At 39.8% G+C, this 23,883-nt stretch overlaps 1 protein-coding gene across 1 annotated transcript in view; it reads right to left on the bottom strand.

Moving 5' to 3' along the window:
- Positions 1-2,657: 2,657 nt before the first annotated feature.
- Positions 2,658-23,883, bottom strand: part of LOC106878489 (uncharacterized) — a 155,980-nt gene continuing 134,754 nt past the window's right edge. The window contains exon 5 of the mRNA XM_014927714.3: positions 2,658-7,377. Within this exon, the coding sequence (XP_014783200.3) occupies positions 3,114-7,377 (4,264 nt within the window). The 3' untranslated portion in view covers positions 2,658-3,113. The remainder of the gene's footprint in view (positions 7,378-23,883) is intronic.

Raw genomic sequence — 23,883 nt, 5'->3', positions numbered from 1 at the left:
ATCCCAGTACTCAACTGGTACTTATCTTACTGAACCTGAAAGGATTAAGGACAAATTTGATCTTGGCTGAATGTGAACTCAGAATGAAAAGCTGGGGGGAAAAAAAAAAAGGGGGGCTGTGAAGTATTTGGTCCAACACACTAATGATCCTGCCAAGCTTGCTACTATTTTATGATATTAGTGATGGTTTCAAATTTTGGAGAAGAGCTAAGTCAATTCAATCAACCCCAGTACTCAACTGGTACTTATTTTCTTGACCCTGGAAGGACGAAAGGCAAAGTCAACCTCGGCAGAATTTGAACTCGGAATGTCAAGACAGACGAAATGCCACCAAGTATTTTGCCTGGCATGCTAATTATTCTGCCAGCTCGCTGCTTTAATAATAATAATAATCCTTTCTACTATAGGCACAAGGCCTGAAATTTTGGGGGAGGGGACTAGTCGATTACATCAACCCTAGTGCTGAACTGGTACTTATTTTATTGACCCCAAAAAGATGAAAGGCAAAGTTGACCTCAGTGGAATTTGAACCCAGAGAGCATAAAGATGGACAAAACAACACTAAGCATTTTGCACGACAAGTAATGACTACCAGCTCACCGCCTTTAATAATAATAATAATAATAATAATAATAATAACAATCTTCACTACTTAAGGCACAAGGCCTGAAATTTTGAGGGAAGAGACTAGTCAATTACACCAACTCCAGTGTTTCACTATCAATCCCGAAAGGATGAAAGGCAAAGTCAATCCCAGCAGAATTTGAACTTAGAATGTGAAGACAGGTGAAATGTCAGTAAGCATTTTGCCTGGTGTGCTAATGATTCGGTTAGCCCACTGCCTTAATAATAATAATAATAATGATGATGATGATGATTTCAAATTTTGGCACAAGGCCAGCAATTCTGAGGGAGGGTTAAGTTGATTACATCGATCTCAGTGATCGACTGGTACCAATTTTATTGACCCCAGAAAGGATGAAAGTCAACTTTAGAATTTTGAACTCAGATCGTTAAAGACAGGTGAAATACCACTGAGCATTTTGACAGTCGTGCTGACGATTCTGCCAGCTCACCAGACGAAAATGCTCTGTGTTGAAATGCCACCAAGATTGTCTTTGCCTATCATCCTTTCAGGCTGATAAAATAAGTACCAGTTGCATACTGGGGATTGATGTAATTTGGCTTAGCTCCTTCCCTGAAATTGTTATCTTTGTGACAAAATCTAAAATTGGTTTCAATAATGATAACAGCAACAACAACAACAATAGTTTCAAATTTTGGCGCAAGGCCAGTAATTTTAGGAAAAGGAGCTAAGCTGATCACACTGACCCCAGTACTAGACGGCCACTTTATTTTATCCACTCCACAGTAAGGAAAAGTGAAGACAACCATTGCAGAATTTGAATTAACAAAGAAAGCTGTTAAGCATTGAGTCCGACACACTAACAATTCTGTCAGCTCATGATAATAATAATCCTTTCTATTGTAGGCACAAGGTCTGAAATTTTGGGGGAGGGGACTAGTAGATTACATCAACCCCAGTGCTTGACTGGTACTTATTTTATTGACCCTAAAAAGATGTCAGGTAAAGTTGACCTCGGTGGAATTTGAACTCAGAATGTAAAGACATGAAATACCACTCAGCATTTTGCCCAGCACACTAATGATTATTCCTGCTTACCACCTTAATTTTGCCACAGGGGCAGTAATTTTGGGGGAGGGGATGAGTCGATTACATTGAGGGGTGAGTTGATCACACTGACCCTAGTGTTTCACTGGTACTTAATTTATCGACCCCGAAAGGATGAAAGGCAAAGCTGACCTCAGCGGAATTTGAACTTACAATGTAAAGACAGGTGAAATACCACTAAGCATTTCACCCGGCACGTTAACAATTCTGTTAGCTCACTGCAATAATAATAATAATCATCATCATCATCGTTTAACGTTCGCTTTCCATGCTAGCATGGATTGGACGATTTGACTGTGGACTGGTGAAACCGGATGGCTACACCAGGCTCCAATCTGATTTGGCAGAGTTTCTACAGCTGGATGCCCTAATCCTTTCCACTGGAGGCACAAGGCCCCAAATTTGGTGGAAGGGGACTAGTTGATTACATCGACCCCAGTGTCTCACTGGTACTTAATTTATTGACCCCAAAAGGACAAAAGGCAAAGTCGACCTCAGTGGAATTTTAACGCAAAATGTAGCGACGGGCAAAATACTGCTAAGTATTTTGCCCAGCATGCTAATAATAATAATAATAATAATGATGGTTTCAAATTTTAGCAGAAGGCCAGCAAATTTTAGAGGGAGGAGCTTAGTTGCTTATATCAACACCAGTACATGACTGGTATTTTATCAACCATGAAAAGATGAAAGGCAAAAATGGACAATAGTGGATTCCAACACACTCATAATTCTGCTAGTTTGCCCCCTTTCTGTAACAACAACAACATTCAAAGAACGGTAATAAGAGATTAGCTCACATCGACCTGTCACTACACAACTGATTGGAAATTATATGCTTATACACAAATAAGGAAGAAAGACAGATGGGGGGGGGGGGGGTAGATGAAGTTTTGATACAGAGACACAAGAAAACATGAAAATGAAAAAATAAAAATGAGAGATAGAAAAGAGAGAGAGAAAATGGAATTAAATCTGGAACATTTTATTGTTTGGTTGTATATATTTTTTAATTTTTTAATTTTTTTTTTTTACAAGGATTGCTGAATGCCATGGTAACTGTCCCTTCAAAAACTGGAAGAAACTCAAACTGTATTTCTTTATATACACCAAATACAATTGAATTCTTCCCATAAAAACTGAAATTATTATTATTTTTTTTTTTTTGGTTTCACTTTCAGAAGTTTTAGTTCATTAGATTCATTATTTTTTTTCATAAATTTTTGCACAGAATAAAATTTATAATTTTATTTGTTTTTTTTTTCAACTATGACAATTTTTATATATTTTTTAAAATCTTTTAACATAATCAACTTTTTTCTTTTTTTTTTCTTTCTTAATACTGATTTTGTGTCTCTTTTATTTATTTTTTTAAAACTTTTTTTTTCTTATATTTTGTTTTTTATTTTACATCATGTTCTTATTTATTTGTAAATGGATAGAGAGGAAACGTGGCACCGACCACATGTGTATGATGGTGAGTATGGACGTGTCTTTGAGTGGGTGGGGAATTCTGATAGTCTCGACTTTTATCAAAATTTGGGGATGGTGATACAGAAGTCTCAGAGATTGATGTTTTTGGATGTGGTGAAGAATGACAGTTTGATGAGGGTCGTGATGAGGTTTTTTCCTGAAGTTCTGACATTTTGTGCATCTCGTAATATGAGGCTGTTGAAGAATGGTGGATCACTTCTGCTGATTTAGAAGGTTCCAACTCAGTGCTGGGGAGGACAGGTTGGTTTAGAATATTCTTTTGGGAGGACGTGTTTTTCTCTTCTTTTTCAACATCACTTTGGTTAAGCCGGTAGCCTAAATGAGATGGATGTAGGTAAGATGCGTTTGGGTAACCGAGCACGGGGTTAAACTGCCGATAGGCATCGAAGTGCAACGGACTGTAACCAGGTGACTGCATATAGGGGTAGGGTACATAATGAGGGTAATTTGCAGAAGTAGCAGTAGACACAGCTGTGTTACTGTTTGAACTAGGGACACTACTACTACTACTACTACTATTATTATTATTGGATGACGATGATGATGATGACGACGAGGAAGAAGAAGACGGTGGCATGTTACTATTATTACTACTGTTATTACTGCCACCACCACCACCACTGCCGCCGCTGCCACCAACACCACCACCACCACTGCTGCCACCACCACCAATAACACCACTACCACCACTACTGCTGTTACCTAGAGACAACGAGTAGGAACTCTTTAGTTTCTGGCTTTCAGCTGGGCTGCGCAACTTGTCCATCACCATTATTCGTTTGTCGGAAGTCTGACAGAGATCTGGAATTGGCTTACTTATAGGTTTTATATCACGTACCATCACCTCTTTAGTCTTCATGTCCAAGAGATCACGCTTGGAAGAGTTACCGCTATTGCTGCTAGTATTGTTGTCGCGAGAGAGAATCTCGTCGTTGGGTATTAACCTACCATGCTCCAACATTTTATGACCGCCCTTAGGCATCATCAACTCCATTGCTTGCATGTCAGGCTTAGGCCCATACTCCATCTTGCGTTTCTCTTGTTCAAGGAATTTCTGTTGATGGTACATATAAAAGTGTGGTATGCCCTCGTGCCGGACATCATTGTGCTGCATCCGGTAGGCTTCAGCTTCCGACATCTCACACCGAGACTTGTCCATCTGTGACTTCACCTCAAAGTTCTCGTTCATTATTTGGTGGTTTTCATTCTTTTTCTCTCTGATCGCTTGTTCTCGTTCTCTCTCAAGGGATTTCTCAACCATCATTTTCCGGTTTTCTGAGCCCTTATCTGTTTGGTTTGATTTCAAAGCCATATTGTGGGGACTCGATTTGATAGTGTGGACGTTGGGTGGAATATCAGAATGCGACGACACTTTTAAGTCATCAGATAAACCAGACTTATTTTGAAATTCTATTGGTTTCTTGCAGGATTCAGCATCTTTACCCTGGTAATGCTGCACTCGTTTTTGATCTTCTAAAGCTTTCTCGTATTGCTGTCGATACTGCGGGTCTGCCAAGTGATGCATGTGGAACGAAGGATCAACATATCCGTAGAGATATTGGAAGTGTGGGGGCTGAGGCCAGGCATAATACTGCTGGTACCATTTCTGTGGATAATCATGAGGTGAGATAGCTGCTGCTGCACTGCTTGGTCCACCGCTTCCACTGCCTCCTCCACCGCCACCACCACCACCCCCTCCCCCTCCGCCAGGAGGAGCTCCTTCTTTATGTTTAGGATCTTCTTTTTCTTCTTTGATTTTCTTTTCTTCACCCATTTTCATTCCTTCCTCTAATGAAACCCCCATTTTATCATCTTGGCAGCTGACCACAACACCCTGCGGTGGTTCACTTTTGATTGAAGTAGATGCCTTGTGGTTGCCCACAGACGAGCTCCCTGACACACTGTTGGAAGCACTGCTCTGGCTGACATGAGACGAGGGCTGGGAAACATTAGGAACGAGGTAGGACGACTGGCCGTAGTAACCATACATACCGTAATGGGGTACGGCTGTCGGAGGAGGTTCCGGACTGTTCCGACCTTGATGTTTCTCTTCTTTACGTGAGCTAGAACTTTCTTCCTTCACTTTCACAGGGGTGTCACCTTGTGTAGGGGACCCAGACTCATTGGCATCAGAAATGTCTGAATAGGCTGGACTTTGGACGTCATCATTGACCGGCGTCTTCCTGTCTGGCGTTGAAAGTAAACCAGGCATTGGAGCACTGACCTTCAAAAGGCCTGGAGGTTGCGTCATCCGAGTGACCTGACTTGGATCGAGCGATGACTTGGGAGAGATTTGTGAAGCAATCACAGAGTTTGCACAGCCTAACGAACTAACAGTCGACCGGGAGAGGTCAGATATTAAATGAGGGGGTTCCATTAGACTACTATCCTTTTTGGGCATCAAATCAAGCCCTGGTTTCGGTGGTGAAGCTACTGCTTTAATCACAGCTGTTCGTTCATATTTGGGGGTGTGATCCCCTTTCAGAGAGGGAACATCACATTTACCCAACTCTTTCTCCTTGCTACACTTCTTCTTTTGTTTCGGTTTTTTATCTTTGAAGCTGACAAGAGATGAGTTAATGTTCATGGATTCACCTAGGATGGTCGGTTTTGGCTGGATCGGCTTCAGTGAGGGAGATACCTGAGTATGAGTGGTTGGCACAGAGGTTAGGCCAGTGTGAGAAGAACTGACACTGCCAGGGAATGCCATAAGCTGGGGGCTAGGGGCTGGAACTATTGGTCGAGTAGGAGTTTTACATTTTGATTTGTCAACCACAGATATTTTTTCTGTTTTGATAGTTTTGTCCGAGTCTTTCAAATCCATTCGGCATGATTCTGCAACGTGAGAGATTGTACCAAATGTAGTGACAGAGGTAAGTAAAGACTGGCTACTTATAGGACTGACCACAGAGGACGCCACTGATGATGCCGACATAGATGGCATGGGGCTTGTCTGACAGTTTGTTTGAGTTACCATGGAAACACCGCTTGTGCCTAGACAACCCATGGGGGCACCAGGAAGTTGGTAAATTTGATTGGGAAGAGGCTTTGAGACAGAACCACCAACACTGAGACCAGATGAAGGATGTATGGAAGCACAACAACTTGATGGATGTTCACTCTTAATTACTTTTTCAGTTTTAATTGTTTCTCCTAACGATGTTATTTCGCTTTTAATCGACGTTTTGTCTAATAAAACTTTCTGTTCATCACTAGCTTCGTCCGCTGACTGGCAACTGATTTGTTCTTGATTCAAATCACCTGCTGTAGACCCCTCCTCGGCATGAATATTGTCATCACTCTGTAGCTCTTCCTTGATTTTCTCTTTCCGACTGCTTTTCTCACTGGTTTCATCTTTCCGACTACGACCGACTTCTTCGTCAGTCATATTACCTTCCATGCTTATAGCATCTTCATCTCGTAAATTCTCGTCAGCCTCTTGGGCTTGCAACATGGAACTGTGATGAGCGTGAGACTGATGATAGCGCAGACCGTTAATGTGCTTGTACTGCTTGTTACAGTTGGCTTCGGGACATTTCAACAGAACTGGTGAACTGGACTCTCCACTGGCAGACCCAGTACTACTAGCGACACCATTACCGCTGGCCGACAAACTGATCGTAGCTGAAGACATTGAAGAATTATTTATACTACTACTACTACTGCTGCTGCTGCTGTTGTTGTTGTTGTTATTGTTGCTACTGTTGTTGCCATTGTTGTTACTGTTGTTATTGTTGCCACTAGCACTTGTGTTACTATTGGCGCTAGAGCCCCCCCTCCAGCTTGACCGGCACCTTTTGCTTCCTTTGCAAGGATCTGAAGGAACGGACAAATCCAAATCTGATGGCCTTCCCTTGCGTTTCAAAGAACTGCTGCGATCGTGCTCTAATTTGGCGGGGCTGGCCGGAGCCTGGAAGCTGTTGCCTCCACACCGCCGGCCTTTCCGAAGTTTGCGTCCCTCATTGTTGTTGCTGTTGCCGTTGTTGTTGTTGTTGCTGTTGTTGTTGTTGTTATTGTTGTTGCTGCTGCTGCTGTTGTTGCTGCTGCTGTTGTTGTTGTTGTTGTTGTTGCCACCACCACTGATATTCAAACGTTCATTGACTGGCGTCGCAGTGTTGCCCCGGCCTCGTTTGCCGCGTCCTTTCGGAGTCCTTGATTCGAAGTCACTTACAGGAGAGTCACAGTTGAATCTGAAGGAGAGAACAACATGGATTAGGAATCCAACAAGTCTTAGCATTTGGACAAGAAGTTTTTAAGGGCAAGTGGGGGCAGGGGGATGGCAAGGGTTGGACACCAGCAAAAGGGGGAAATACAATGCAGACATACAGACAGACAAAACCACCGCTATTTAAAGGATTATCATAGAATTAATCTATGGGAGGATTTTTTTTTTTTTTGTTAAGATAAAAACAGAGATTTTTTTTAATTAGAATAAATGTCTGTTGTATGGAAGTAATTCTTTGGTCAGCCCAAAATAATAAGTTTAGGCTAAAAACAACATTGGAATGTATACAAGTAGAAGGTGAAAAATGGGTTATGCCTAACATCTGGTCATTTCTCCATTGCATCATCATCATAATAATCGTCTCTCTCTCCATCTCTCGCTATGTTGTTGCGTTATGCTGCAGCTGTTGCACAATAACCACTCTCCTCCAGTCTGCACGAGGTTAATGATTAATGATTGGTTAGTCACAGGAGGATTACAGTGGGTTTTACTAACTTTTACTTTTAGTTCAATCCATATATAGTCAGTTGATTACTTGTAGTAGTGGTGGTAGTAGTAGTAGTAGGAGCAGTGGCAGTAGTAGTAGTAGTAGTAGTAGTAGTAGAACAAATGCAGGCAGAAAAAAAATAAACAATGAAAAGAAGAAAAAAAATCTGACAGAAATTTAATCAATCAAGTGCAAGAGGTGAGGATGGGGAGTGAGAGGTGAGGTAGGAATGGATATCATGTATGTGTGTGTGTGTGTGTGTGTGTGTGTGTGTATGTGTGTGTGTGTGTATGTGTATGCACACACATACCCATATACAAGCACACACGTCTTTACATCTGTGGGTTGATGTCGGGAGGATTGTCAACTGATGAGTGACTAAGAGGTGGGGGGGATGTGTTAGCACTTGTTAAGATTAATTAGCATTAGTGACAAACAGCACAAAAATACATCCAAGCAGATGCATAAACATACCACATATGCATATATATACACATATACACACACAAAATCTGATCTAAGAAAAATCAGGAAAGCAAACAGGATTAATTGTGCAAAGTTTTTTGTATTTCTCATCGAGTGTGTTAATGGTCGGTGCTATCTACAGAGGTACCCTATTAATCAATGTATTATGCATAGAGGTACCACAAAGTCCATTTACAGACATGTAACAGCCATAGGGTGTCTATCAAAATGTGACCACAATACTAAGTGCCTCTATCAAAGTGTGATCACCACATTATAGTTCGGCTATCAAGATCAAACTGATGCATTCTTGTGCATCTATGATTCTAGAGAAAATATATGAAAATGTTCAATTTTTAACATCAAACTAAATGAAATTTAAGAAACAGGAGTAATTTCTCTTATTTGTCATGTTTGAAACATTTAGTAAGCTAAGGTTTAGAAGAAAGTTTGAAGTAAGGTTTAGTAAAATGAGGTTTTAAGTAAGGTTTACTAAAATGTAGGCGTAGGAGTGGCTGTGTGGTAAGTAGCTTGCTTACGAACTATATGGTTCGGGGTTCAGTCCCACTGCATGGTACCTTGGGCAAGTGTCTTCTACTATAGCCTCGGGCCGACCAAAGCCTTGTGAGTGGATTTGGTAGACGGAAACTGAAAGAAGCCCGTCGTATATATGTATGTGTGTGTCTGTGTTTGTCCCCCCAACATCACTTGACAACCGATGCTGGTGTGTTTAGGTCCCCGTAACTTAGCGGTTTAGCAAGACAGGCCGATAGAATAAGTACTAGGCTTACAAAGAATAAGTCCTGGAGTCGAATTGCTCGACTAAAGGCGGTGCTCCAGCATGGCCACAGTCAAATAACTGAAACGAGTAAAAGAGTATGTTCAAAAGCTCAGCGTGAAGGTGCATGGCTCAGTGGCTAGAGCATCAGGCTCACAATCATGAGGTAGTGAGTTCGATTCCTGCACTAGGCTGTGTGTTGTGTTCTTGAGCAAGACTCTTTATTTCATGTTTGTCCAGTTCACTCAGCTGTAGAAATGAGTTGCAACATCAGTGGTGCCAAGCTGTATTGGCCTTTGTCATTCCCTTGGATAACATCGGTGGCGTGGTGAGAGTAGGCTGGTATATGTGTGGGCAACTGCTGGTCTTCCATAAACAACTTTGGCCAGGCTTGTGTGCCTCAGAGGGGAACTTCCGAGGTGCAATGCCATGGTTATTCATAACTGAAGGTGGTTTTTACCCTTTTACTAAAGTTCAGTTTAAGGTTTGGCAAATTAAGATTTAGTTAAGCAAGGCATAATGAGCCCTGGTTCAGTACAAGATTTTGTAAAGTAAGGCTTTAGTATAATGTTTAGTAAACAGGGTTTAATAAAATAAATGGAAAAATTGATATAAAATATCTTGATTACAGCATTATCCTTTTTTTATTAATGTAAGGAAGAGGTGAGTAAAGCTAGAAGTGCAGGTGTGGTGTGTGACCATGAGGAGGGGTGACAAGTAACTGCAGAATGTGTGGGGGTGGTGAGTGACCATGCAGGGTGTGTGCATGTGAGGTGGTGGGGGTTATTAAGTGCTGAGTGACCCTCACTCCCTCGAGACAACTAGTAAATGTAGTAAATGGTCATTTAACAAAGTGGAATGGTCAATCAATGGTCAGTTAATGAAAACCTGGATGTAGTTGGATAAAGCTGTTTTATATGGGGAGTGGGACGGGGTGGACGCTTTGGTGATGAGATGATGGATGGAGGATAAGTAACAGGTGGATTAAATTGGGAATGTAGTAGTAGTAGTAAAAACAGACAGAGAGAGTGAGAGATGAGCAAGAGTGAGAGAGGACAGAGATGGATAGATAGAGAATGATGATTAATGAGTTAAGATTCAGGTGAGTGACAACAACTTTGTAAAAAAATAAGCTCAACTCCAAAAGCTTGTTAGAAACAGAGAGAAGGAATTATTGTTACAATGTTAACGACACAACATAGTTTGCCATTCTCTTTGTCAGTCTAGCACAGTGGTTCACAACCTGGTGGGAGCTCAGTGCCTCTCATCACAGAATGGTACTCTACCCCCCACACCACACCACCACCCTGTGTCAACCAATATTTTGAAATAAATAAATAAATATATAAATTCAATTATTTTAATCATAGAGGAGCTAACGGTTTAAATGGTTATGGAAATGACTATAGAAAGTTTTAATCTCTTGGTTCCACTCCCTCTCTCTCTCTCTCTCAGCTGAGAGGTCCTTTTCTTTTGAAGCGCATGGATGCTGGTGCCACATAAAAGGCACTTGTGCCGGTGCAGTGTAAAAAAAGCACCCAACCCAGTACACTTTGTAAAGTGACTGGTGTTAGGAAGGGCATCCAACGGTAAAAACCATGCAAAAACAGACAACTGGAGCCTGGTGCAGCTCTCTCAGGCTTGCAAGCTCTTGTCAAAGTGTCCAACCTTCAATGATGTGACAGATTTATTTTCAAAATGACATTGTAAGGGAGGTGTAAGACGCTTGATCTGGCCAGTTTGAGCATAAAGCAAGTGGAATATTTTGGCCAGAGATGGCCAGTTTAAATGTTCAAGGATTAAGTATTTCGTTTCTAAGAAAAACCACAAACTACTTAACCCGCATGAACTCCACAACATCCCCAAGAAGTCAGGCACTACTGCCTAAGTTAAGAACCACTGGTGTAGCACAAGATAATCAATTTGTAAATTTCCTATGAATTATGAGTCTAAATCATGGTATACATGCCATGTGTGTGGTGGCTATTTTCATCTAAGGTAACAAAGGTAAATAGAAAAACAAAGTACAACAGTAGGGTACCTCGAATCCTGTACCTTAATCCTCTGAAAAGAAAACAAGGTATTCATTTGGTTTTGTTATTTTGTTTAAAACACCACAATTTATTTCAACATTTTCCATAATTCCATTATAACAATTTATGCACATTTCTACAATTATTTGGAACTACCAGAGAAGTTTACCTTCATTTCCCTGTATTCTCTCCCAGGTGACATAAATTAATCTCTAATGATATATAACAGGTAACTGTTTTATCTCTCTTGGAAGGTTAGAAAGGTTGTTTTGTCAAGGCAAGATTTAAACTACTGAATTACACACACACACATATATATATAAAAACATGCATACCTATTTATCTATCTATGTCTGTGCATGTATATATAGATGCAGGTGTGGGTATGTGGTAAGAAGTTTGCATCCCAACCACATGGTCCCAGGTTCAGTCCCACTGCATTGCACCTTGGGTGTTTTCTACTATAGCCCTAGGCCAACCAAAGCTTTGTGAGTGGATTTGAAGGACAGAAACTGAAAACAGCCTGTTGCTTATATAAATTTCTACATGTGTGTCTGTGTTTGCACCCCCCCCCCCCCCCATTTGACAACTGCTGTTGGTACGTTTACATCTCAATAACTCTGAAGTTCAGTGTAAGAGATTGATAGAATAAGTACCAGACTTACAAAAAAAATACTGGTTTTGATTCATTCAACTAAAAATCCTTCAAGGCAGTTTAGAAAGAACAAGTGGTATAGTCGTTTTTGTTGTAGCTGTGACCCTAGCTATAACCTCCTCCCCACCCCACCCCACCCCAACTGCTTTCTGTCCTGTCCTGTCCTGGTTCGAGGTTGGAGTGGTCACCTCTGCTGGAACAGACGTAGTTTTGAGGAATATGTAAAACCAAAGTAGGTTTAGTCTGTCATAGATAACAACTGAAACCGTTAGGAAGAAATTCTTTGATAAGGAATCAGGTTTAATGAACTGACGTTAAGCTAACATCTGTGGAGGCCAAGTAAGTACCTTTAGTTACCGAGTATTGGCAAATACAGCAAGAACTGGAGCACCAAGATTTGGCACCCTTTCACACACCAGAATCTCTCTTCTTTAAATAAAGTGTGGAATGGCAAGCGAGATAACAGAAAACATGATTCGGATTTTGGGTAAAGATAAACAAAAGTGACTTGATGCCAAACGTGTGTATGCACACATGTGTATGTGTATACAGTAAGAGAGATATTATATATATGTATATATATATATATATATATATATATATATATATATATATATATGTATTTAATAACCAGTATCAGTTACACAATGACTTGAGGGCCAAGAAGTTCATGCATTGGCATGTTGATAAGTACCTGTGCATGATACCATACATTTACACACGCTCATGTTTTGAGTTCTATTTTCCTGTTTGTATCACCAAACCTCTCTCTCTCTCTTTGTGTGTGTGTGTGTGTGTGTGTGTGTGTGTGTGTATACACATATATATAAATGAGAAGAGGGAGAGAGAGAGAAAAAAAGATGGGTAGATACATAGACACATAACTAGACAAATAGATAAAGTGACAGATCAAGAAATAGACAAACAGACAGACAAACAAACAAACAAACAGATAAACAGACAGACAGAAAGGGAGATGAATATATGGGTGGATGAACAGACAGACAAAGTAGTCAGACAGACAGAGATAAATAGATTGAGTTAAGTGTGAGTTTTAAATTTTCCAGTCTCTCACCATCTCTTGAAATGAAATTAAGCATTTTGCACTTGAGAGATTTTAAAAGTAAAGAGAACTAACTAGGTGCATTGTTTGAATTTCTGCAGCAATCTACCATGTGCATGCGCATGTGTGCGTATACGCATGCATATTCAGAAATCTCTTCAGCATTTAAATAATATTATAAAATACTTATTCTTTTTATTATGTTACACTTTTGTTTTAATATTTGATTGACTAAACTGTTTGATGTGGTGCAATGACTGTACAATGACTGAAATAAAATTAAAAGAATATAGTTTTGATGCTGTCTTTACTATTTTATTTTGAATTGCCGCTGCTGCCACTATCATCATCATCATTTAACATCCACTTTCCATGCTGGCATGGGTTGGATGGTTTGACAGGAACTGGCCAGGCTGGAGCCCACACCAGACTTCTATGTCTGTTTTGGCATGGCTTTTATGGCTGGATGCCCTTCCTAACACCAAACACCCAGCAGAGTGGACTGAGTGGGGGTTTTTTACGTGGCACCAGCACAGGTGAGGTCAGTTTCGGTATGGTTTTTACAGCTGGATACCCTTCCAAATGCCACACTTTACAGTGCAGACTGGATGCTTTTTACGTGGCACCAGCACTGACAAGAACACCCAATAGCTTGCAAGACAAAGATCCTTTGAGAAGGTGGGGGCACTGAAGGAGAGGATCTTGTGACAGATGATGAAAGTTTATAGTGAGACAGAAACATGTCTTGCTGTAGGGGAGGTACATGGAGAGAGAGAGAGAGAGAGAGAGAGAGAGAGAGAGAGAGAGAGAGAGAGAGAGAAGAGAGAGAGAGATGAGGACAGAAACAGGTGTGCTGCTGTAAATGAGATACATGGTTACCTAGCCTGAAGGAGGAGAAGGAGTGAGAGAGTGGGAAGCAGCAGGAGTCTAAGAGAGGGCAGGAGAGATGATGGCAAAATGCAGGGCATCATTCCAGTACAGGTTGGATGGCTTGACAGAATCTGATGAACTAGAGGACTGCATCAAGCTCCAACGTCTGTTTTCACAAGGTTTCTATAGCTGGATGCCCTTCCTAATGGATGCAAACACTTTACAGAGTGTACTGAATGCTGTTTTTTTTTTTTTGTGTTTTTCATGGCATCAACATCAGTGAGGTCTTCAAGTAATTTTGCAAGACAAAGAAAATAGAAATCTCCAATTGAGTGGAGATGGAGTAGAGAGTGGGGAAGGGCTTTTTTGTCAGGTGTTGAGGGACTCAATTATGACAGAAAGGACAGAGTAGATGAAGTGGCATTCATGAAAAAACTCAGACTTTTGTTGTTAGCCTAGAGTGACTTTTGAATCGGCACCAGCAGATTGAGTGGAAAATCCTGTCTTAGTTTAAATAATCTACCATTTTATCTCCATCTTCAACATAATTAAGAAACACGAGAAGACAAACAATAAGTTTATAATAATAATGGGTTCACAGCAATTCTATGGAAAATCGTAAGAGAGAAAGGAAAGGAAGAAAGGAGAAAGCAAGACAGTGAGGGAGAGAAAATTGAAGTATTATTACTAGGAGAAGATTATCAAATTTGTTTTCCCAATAGCAATTTATATTTTACGCGTTATTGACCTCAGTTTTTGTATTTTAAATATTTTACCAGATATTTCAGTCAACCCATTCACTCTACAAAAGCCATTTTCCACTCATTTTCACATTTCTCCTCCTCCTCCTTCTTCTTCTTCTCCTCCTCCTTTACTTCTCTCTCTCTCTCGTGTGTGCACATGTGCACATAAATTATGCTTTTGTATGAACAGTCACTTTCATTTACATTAAGCACACACACACACACACACACACACATTATATGCATGACAAGCTTCTTCCAGTTTCCACCTCCCAAATTCCACTCACAAAGCACTGGTCAAGCTATGGCTATACCATGCAGAGGGAATAACCCTTTAAACAAAATGTCTAGAAATGTTTTCATTCAATGTCTGTTTTTTTTTTCCAAGCTAACATGGGTTTGGACTAAGATTTATTTTGGATAGGATTCTACAGCTAGGCACTCTTCCTGTCACCTACCCATACTTGTTTTCCAGGTAAGGGACATCTTTAATGCACAGGTTTTTGAAACCACAGAGTGACCAGTCATAATGACTACAAGAAATGCCATCAGGCATCGCTTTGTTAAAGTGGTAGTGAGGTGGAATATATAAGCATTGATGCACATGCACACACATATAAATGTGTGCATGCACATACACACACAGGTGCATGTGTGACTGTGCGGTTGAGAAGCTTGCTTCCCAACCATGAAATCTTGGGTTCAATCCCACAGAATGGTACCTTGGGCAACTATCTTCTACTGTAGCCCCAGGCCAACCAAAGCTGTAGGAGTGGATTTGGTAGACAGAAACCAAAACAGGTCTGTCATATGTGTATGTGACAGTGTGTGTGTGTGTGTGTGTGTATTGGTGTCACATAGAAAGCACCAATGCTGGTACCATGTGAAAAGCAACCAGTACACTCAGTAAAGTGGGTGGCATTAGGAAGGGCACCTAGCTGTAGAAACCAAGCCAAAACAGACAATGGAGTCTGGTACCTCCCCCGGCCTTACCAACTCCTGTCGAACTGTCCAACCCATGCCAGCATGAAAAACTGATGTTAAATGATGATGATGATAAAGATGATAAAAGCAAAGACCTCAGTGATGGCTGACCACTCTAGATCACTCTATAGGTCAACAAACTCAAGATCTCGGTATTAAATTCCACAATATTTCCTATCATGCATTTTATTGTTTCAGTCATTACCTTGAAGGATTTTTAGTCACTTGAATCGACTCCCAGTACTTATTCTATTGGTCTCTCCTGCTGAATGGCTAAGTTATGAGGGATGTAAACACACCAACACTGGTTGTCAAGTGTGGCAGGGTACAAACACAGGCACAAACACATACAGATATATATATATGCACACACACACACACACACACACTTGATGGACATCTTTCAGTTTCCATCTACCAAATCCACTCACAAGGCCTTGGTCAGCCTGAGGCTATAACAGAAGACACACAGTGGGACTGAAACTGGAACCATGTGGTTGGGTAGCAAGCTCTTACCACACAGCCACACCTTAAGGCCAGACTAATATAGGCCGCTTCTTCCCAAAGGTAAAATTGAGTGCACCTAGGGCTAACACCCTAGAAAAAAAGCAAAGTTACAGACGCATCAATGACAATTCAAATCCAACATGATCTGAAAGAGGAAAAACAACCGAGAGTTGAGAAAGTGGAGAAAAGTGGATGGCCAAGTATAGGCTTCCTTATAATAAGTGGCTCTTTATCATGTGTCATATCTATGGTGGCCAGAAAGTGAAAAGAAGCCTTGTTGTATATGTATATATACATATATGTCTCTATGTATACATGCTGGTGGCATGTAAAAAAGCACCAAGTACACTTTGTAAAGTGGTTGGCATTAGGAAGGACATCTTGCCATAGAAATCATGTCAAAACAGACACTCAGAGCTTGGTGCAGCTTTCCGACTTGCCAGCTCTTGTCCAACCAATGCCAGCACAAAAAACAGACATAAATGATGATGAGGACATTATATCTATATGCATGTTTGCATGCACACGTGCATGTGCGTGCGCACACACATACACACACACCTTGTCGTGATATTACTTGATAGTCATAAACAAGTGTCGCTGTCATAGAAGTGGAATCCTTCATTTGCAATCTTCCGCGTAAACATGCCCAGCTATAAGGAAATATTAACCACTTTTGAAATGTGTGAGGGTTAGCAACAGCGAGGGCATCTGGCTGTAGAAAATATGAGCTTCAGTGAATTCTATGACTCATTTAAGCTAGTAAAAAAGTGCATATTAAAAATGATGAAGAGGATACACACATATACACGTTATATACATGATGGTGCCACATAAAAAGCACCCATGTTGGTGCTACATAAAATACACCCATGCTAGTGCCACATAAAAAAACACCTGTGCTGGTGCCACCTAAACAACACCCAGTCCACTTTGTGGAGTGGTTGGTGTTAGGAAATGCACCCAGTCATAGAAACCAACCCAAAACAGAAGAATTAGAGCCTGGTGCAACTCTCTGGCTTGCTAGATCCTATCAAACCATCCAACCCATGCCAGCATGGAGAATGGATGTTAAACGATGATGATGATGATGATGATGATGATGATGATACAGATACACATTCGTTTATGTTGTCAAGGTTACAGTTAAGAAAATGTAATGTTAATAAGCACCACATTTTCCTAACCATCTTTGCAAAGGAAATACTATTCCTGATAGTGAGTTGAAAAACAATGCATCAGAAATAATGATGTGCTGTAAGATCCTAACCCACCACCACCACCACATTATCACGATCACAACCACTACTGCCACCGCCATCTCCATCATCAACACACTATTACAATCATAATAACCCCCCACCCCTCACCATGTGATTATTGCTGTAATATAAAGAGATTTGAGATAAGAACACAGCTATATTAAACACAAGAAATAATTCCTGTTTCTTGAAATAAAACAAATCTCCCCTCCTGCTCTCTCTCTCTCTCCCTCCCTCCCTCCCTTCCTCTCACTCTCTCCCTCCCTCTCTCTCTCCATGATAAATAAGAATGAGTAGACTTATTGAACAGTGCTACCTCAGAAGCTCTTACAGCAGACTTGCGGCTCACTTCATTTCTCTAATTTTCACTACTTCAGCATCGCAATCATTTTTTTTTCTCCCCCTTCTTTATCTTTCATCTTTAAAGAACATATAATATTTGCAATCTTCACTTATTTTTTTTTTCCTTTTCTTCTTTCATCTTCGAAAGCTTCTCCAAGAATTACCATATTTATCTTGTCACACACCCCTTCCTTCTCTCGCTTTCTCATTGCACATATTTCAATATTCTAGTTACCAAATATAGCAATTCTTTCACATTCTCTCTCTCCACCTGGAAATTGTAAACGATGATGGAATAAAATAGATTTAAAACGAGAGAGAATGTTGAGATTCCCAGAGCCCAGGGAGCAGAACAGACTTAATCAACAACACAAATATGTTTTAACGTACTACAGAAACTTATATAGATCGGCAAATCGACTGGTTGATTCTCCAAGATATCTTCACACAGATATCAACATAACCACAAAGGCAGCACTTGTGGGAATCATATCAACATTTGGTGCAGTTTATCTTTAATATAAGGGGCGTACCGTTATTGTCTGTCATATTATATGATATAGAAAACACAAGACTTATTAAGAGTAATGTATTAGGGTCTTAAAAAGCGGCACGCTGGCAGAATTGTTAGCATGCCAGGCAAAATGCTAAGCAGTATTTCGTGTCTCTACATTCTAATTTCAAATTCCACCAAAGTCAACTTTGCCTTTCATCCTCTTGGGGTCGAAAATGTACTAGCTAAGCACTGGGGTTCAGGTAATTGACTTAACCCACTTCCATGAAATTGGTGGCCTTCTGTCAAAATATGAAACCAATATATTAGGGTTCTAACCTCCCAAGCCTTAAGGCTAGACTAATATACAGCTCTTGAACTTTTGAAGCCCAATGTCCTTTCACTGAATGGCAAATGGCTTGGAACGGTAAAGAAATAAATTCCAGCAGATTATTTTAATCAAATAGAAAATAAATTTGTGCAGTGGCATTATTATTTTTTCATTCTATCGCATCCAGAATGTGCCTCCATAATCATACACTTGCTTGGACTAGTGACCCCTATATCAAATTATGGACCAGTGCTCTTATGTTAAATATCTAGGTACAGCAAACCCTTATGTTAAATACTTAGGGAGATATCTAGCACTCTGTCACTTATGACGATGAGGGTCCCAGTTGATCCGATTAACGGAACAGCTTGCTTGTGAAATTAATGTGTAAATGGTTGAGCATTCCACAGACATATGTACCCTTAAAATAGTTCTCAGAGATATTCAGTGTAACACAGAGTATGACAAGACTGGCCCTTTAAAATACAGGTACAACTCATTTTTTCCAGCCAAGTGGACTGAAACAATGTAAAATAAAGTGTCTTGCTCAAGGACACAATGCATCACTAGGAATTGAACTCATGACCTTACGATCATGAGCCAATTACTGTAACCACTGAACCACATGACTTAAATATTTATGTATAGACTAGTGCCCCATTATATTAAATATTTAGGGACTAGCATTCCCAATGTTAAATTTTTATAGACCAGTACCCTCTATGCCAAACTTTTATGGAAATTACTGAAGAAGGTAAAGGCTTAATCATTATCAGTTTTACTCCTACTTTGAATACCGGCATGGGTTGGAAGGATCGCCATGATTGAAGTCAGTTCATATTTGGGGCTACTGCTCACCTAGATGAATTCTAAGGACTACATTATATTCATGTTTAACTTTCGAATTGATTTTCACATCCAGCCTCTATTATCCATATTATCCAACGTTTTCTTTTCTAAGATGACAGAGTGTGATCTGAGCTATGATTTCTTTTTGGAGCAGGTCAAACGACTTTGGAGAGGCTCCCCTCATTAGCTAGCAAAAGGTTTTAGTGAAGAGCCAAAGTAACAAGGTTCTCAGACCCTGGTCATCAACAGCAATTGAGCAGCCTATTCTGAAGGACATCCAGCCTAAGGATTATCGATACCTTCCAGAAATCCCATGCCTGGCAACACCACTAGAGGGCATTGCTAGTTCAGAAAGGCACAGTTACAGTAACACCATCAAGTAAGCCTGTCAAAGATGAATGCTTAGACCGTCCTACACCGACTCATTCAGTGTCCAAATATTGCCGGAAGCTGTCGTCATGTGTTGTATGGATCTGGTTATCAGCTAAGTCTATTATGAGTATTGCATCACTGCATTCATTTAATCAGGAGGGGCACAGACAGAGTGACCTCTTTTCTCCATCTGATGCCCACAGGAAAAGAGATCCTTTGGTAATATTGAAAACATTTCTCTTTCGGGTCAATCTCTCATTACCTCCTTTAAGTTCCACTTAATGATGCAAGTGCTGCCCTTTTGGTAAATTTATTAGAAGGTGGGTAGAGCATCGAGAATGACTCTGGGGTGAATGGGCCAACCCCAGAGCATGTTGCTGTTCTTTCATTCAATTTGGACAAAGGTTGTTTTCTGTGCTACTGTCTTCCCTCCTGGTTTGATCCCACAAACAACTCCACTCGTTTTGTTAATTTATCCTCATAAGGTCCCTTTGTCATTGCCCTTGTGGCAAATAAAAGAGATGATGATGATGATGATGATGATGATGATCAATGAATGTTGTTATTTCAAACATCAACAGCCAACTTGATCATCAGGCAAGATGAAATTATTAATAACAAGCCTTGCTTTAATAAGATTATATGCAAGATGTGATAGAAGTGTTTTGAGAGGAAAAATAGGTGTGCGTGTCTTACAGTGCAGTATGTGTGTGAGTGTGAGATATGGAAATGTGCGCTGTCTGTAGAAGATGTAAGTAAATAGCATAAGCGTGTGTGTGTGTGGAAAGGTGTGGATGTACATGTGTGTGTGTGTGTGGAAAGGTGTGGATGTACATGTGTGTGTGTGTGTGTGTGTGTGTGCGTGTGTGTGGAAAGGTGTGGATGTACATGTGTGTGTGTGAATATTTTTTAACCATAATTGATGTTTAGAAAAGCTATATTGACAAGTGTAGAGTCATGATGGTTTGAAGAGCACTTATTGGTATGAGATCTGAGAGAAAGAGAGAGGGAGGAGGAAGGGGAGGGAAGGAAAGGGGTGAAGATGGCTCTACTTGTAATAGAATAAGTCTGTTCCACTGGCAAACCCTCACCGAAATATAAAAGAAAGCAAAATAAGATTGAGTTTTAATTAGCGGCACATTGTGTTGCCAAACTGGTAAGTAAATGAAGTTAGTTGCCAAGAACATGTTGTAGATACCATTCTGTGATGGAATTATGAAAACATCAAGCCTGACACTTATTTACATAGATTATCGGCTAAATAGCTCAACCAGGAACCAATTAGAGAGAGAGATGAACCGGTTATCTATCTACGTTGTTGATTGGTTGCAGAAGTAGAGGCTGGTTGGATCTTCAAGTCCAGTTTTGTGTGAGAGAAGACAGAAAGGAGAATACTGTTGTGTGTGTGTGTGTGTGTGTGTGTGTGTGAATATGAGAGAGAAAGAGAGATTGGTTTTAACATCAACAACAACTGCACATGTGATCAAGAAGCTGATGAAATATTCACAAAGCAAACAGTAGCATCTGCAGCCTGGACAAATGCCTAGAACATATTTATTTCAAAAAAACATTCCCCCACTTTTGTTAAAGGAATTTCTGTAAGTGAATTCCAGAGATGAAGGTTTGTGGTGCAGAAACGATATGTCTATATCAATCAGCAGTAAGATACATTAGACTCATACACCGATATCTCACTCACTGACACCATTCAGTATGGGAATGGTAAAACTGTACCAATTCCGCTGGGACAGCTTTGGGAAAAGAAAGGAAGGAAGAAAAAATAAAAGAAAAAAAAAAAAATCTCCTTTTACATTCTCTAAGGAGAAGATTCAAGGCGAGAATTAATGCCGATATATTTTTGAAATGGAAGAATTCGGTCCAGGTTTGTTGAATTATCAAGTGTATGTTTTGAATGCAGGAATCTCAAGTTGACCAGCAGGCAAAGGAGAGACTATTATTACATTTGCTATGTAATATTATTAGACATGGTTATGAAATAGAAAGGAATGAAGACTATGGGATTGGGGAGTGGTAGAACAAGACCAGGTTCTCCCACAGAACATTCATTCAACAGATTACATAATCTTTTATTTGTTTCAGTCATTAGACTGCAGCCATTATTATTATTATTATTATTATTATTGTTATTATTATTATTATTATTATTAGGCAGCGAGCTGGCAGAATCGTTAGCAGGCTGGATGAAATGCTTAGCAGTATTTCACCCGTTGCCCTTCATCCTTTCAGGGTTGATAAATTAAGTACCAGTTGCATACTGGGGTCAATCTAATCGAGTGGCACCCGTCCTCTAAATTTCAGGCATTGTGCCTATAGTAGAAAGGATTATTATTATTATTATTAAAGCAGCAAGCTGGCAGAAATGTAAGCATGTTGGATAAAAACATTTGTTCTGACACTTGACATTCCAAGTTCAAATCTTGCTAAGGTTGACTTGGCCATTTATCCTTCCAGGGTCAATAAAATAAAATACCAGTCAAGTACTAAGGTCAATATAATTGACTAATTCCCTCTCCACTAAATTTGCTGGCATTTTACCAAAATTTTAAACTATTATTATTTTCATCACCATCATCATCACTAAACAATGATGGAGGTAAGAGATGATAATAATAATAATTGTTATTATTATTATTATTATTAGTGCTACTACTACTACTACTAAGCTGTCATGGAGATAGTTTGTATTCATTGAAATATTATGGAAATTTCTGGTGGAGTTCATTATTTATACGATGTAAGACAAAAAAAAATATTTAAATAGAAAACAGAACAAAACAAAAAAAAAAAACACTTATTGCTTTTGAATGTAATTGTTGAAGCGACAGACATCTTAGAAAGTTATCGATTTTCACCAATGATAAACACAGAATTCACTGAGACAGTCTAGTTTGATGAGGAAACCTACAATTACTGGAGCAGAAGACAACAGCGGACAATAGGAACTGGCAGAATTGTGAATATTTTGGTCTAATTACTGGAAGAAACATGGAAAAACACCTCAGCACAATGGCATCGTTTTATGTTTCACAGTAGAATGTTTGAATTTAAAAACTAAAATAAAAAGAGATTATGTATTCCAACACCAATCCACTTACGCCCTCCACTTCTCCACTAAACTCAGCAGATGAGCAGTATTTCTGAAAATGGTTTGTTTCGATAAAAATAAGAATACCAGACTCTATGAGAGATAAAGGAAATGACAAGAGTTTTGAATGGTTGAAAATGACTGAAGAGAGACAAACAGACATAGGGAGGGAGAGAGACAGAGAAAGACAGAGAGATAACATGGTTCTTTAATGACAAAGAAAAATTGTGTCAGTTCATTCAAAAGATGTGAGATAAGAAGTGAATTTAAAAGGAAACAATAAAATTTTGAGGAGTCACAGTTATGGTGATGTCATTTCTAAAGTTTAGCTGAGCATGGGAATCAAAATAGAGGCTGGACATTACGCATGCAGGATATACTTAATGTTAAAATAGCTATTAATACAACACAATTAGTATTCGGTTTTCTTAGCTTAAATTTTCCCACAAACTAAATGTTGTCAAAATTTTTTCTCTCTTGTTAAACAAATGGGAACTAAAGCAGGAAGCAATAAGGTCATTTAAGTTAACATTTGGGGGCTTAAATTAAGGATTTTGTGAATTTTTCAAAAAACATTTGTCCTCTCTGCCCCACCCTGCACATACATAAATGCATACATACAGGCAAGAAGATAGATAGATAGATAGATAGATAGATGCAGAGTATGACTGAATGATGACCAAGTTCCTTTCACAACCACAGGGCCGGGGTTCCACTGCACAGCAAGTGGCATTTTCACTGTGTGTGTGTGTGTGAAACCAGGCAGAAAGAAACTGCACAGAAGCTCATCAGGTAAGAATGTACCGATAATTCAAAGAGGTACAGCCTTGACATGCACAGTAAATAACATCTAAAAGGAAACATGTCTGTGGGATATTCAGTCACTTGTGCATTCATTCAGGGGCAAGTAATTCAGTTCAGATTAAACAACTGAATCCTTATCAAATAACAGAGAGCCACCATCACGCAAACTCATGTAAATGCACATGCACACACACACACACACACACACACACACACACACAGTGGTAACATATGTGAATGAGTGTGTGTATGTGTGTGAATTTGTATGTATGCTTATTTTTTGTTGTCTAAACAATTAAAAACAGACAGCCAGTAGGTAAAAATACA

This window comes from Octopus bimaculoides, chromosome 15 (genome assembly GCF_046866305.1).
Source record: "Octopus bimaculoides isolate indiv1 chromosome 15, ASM4686630v1, whole genome shotgun sequence".
Taxonomy (NCBI): Eukaryota; Metazoa; Mollusca; class Cephalopoda; order Octopoda; family Octopodidae; genus Octopus; species Octopus bimaculoides.
Note: the sequence above shows the minus strand (reverse complement) of the source record. Positions and strands in the feature narration are given on the sequence as shown.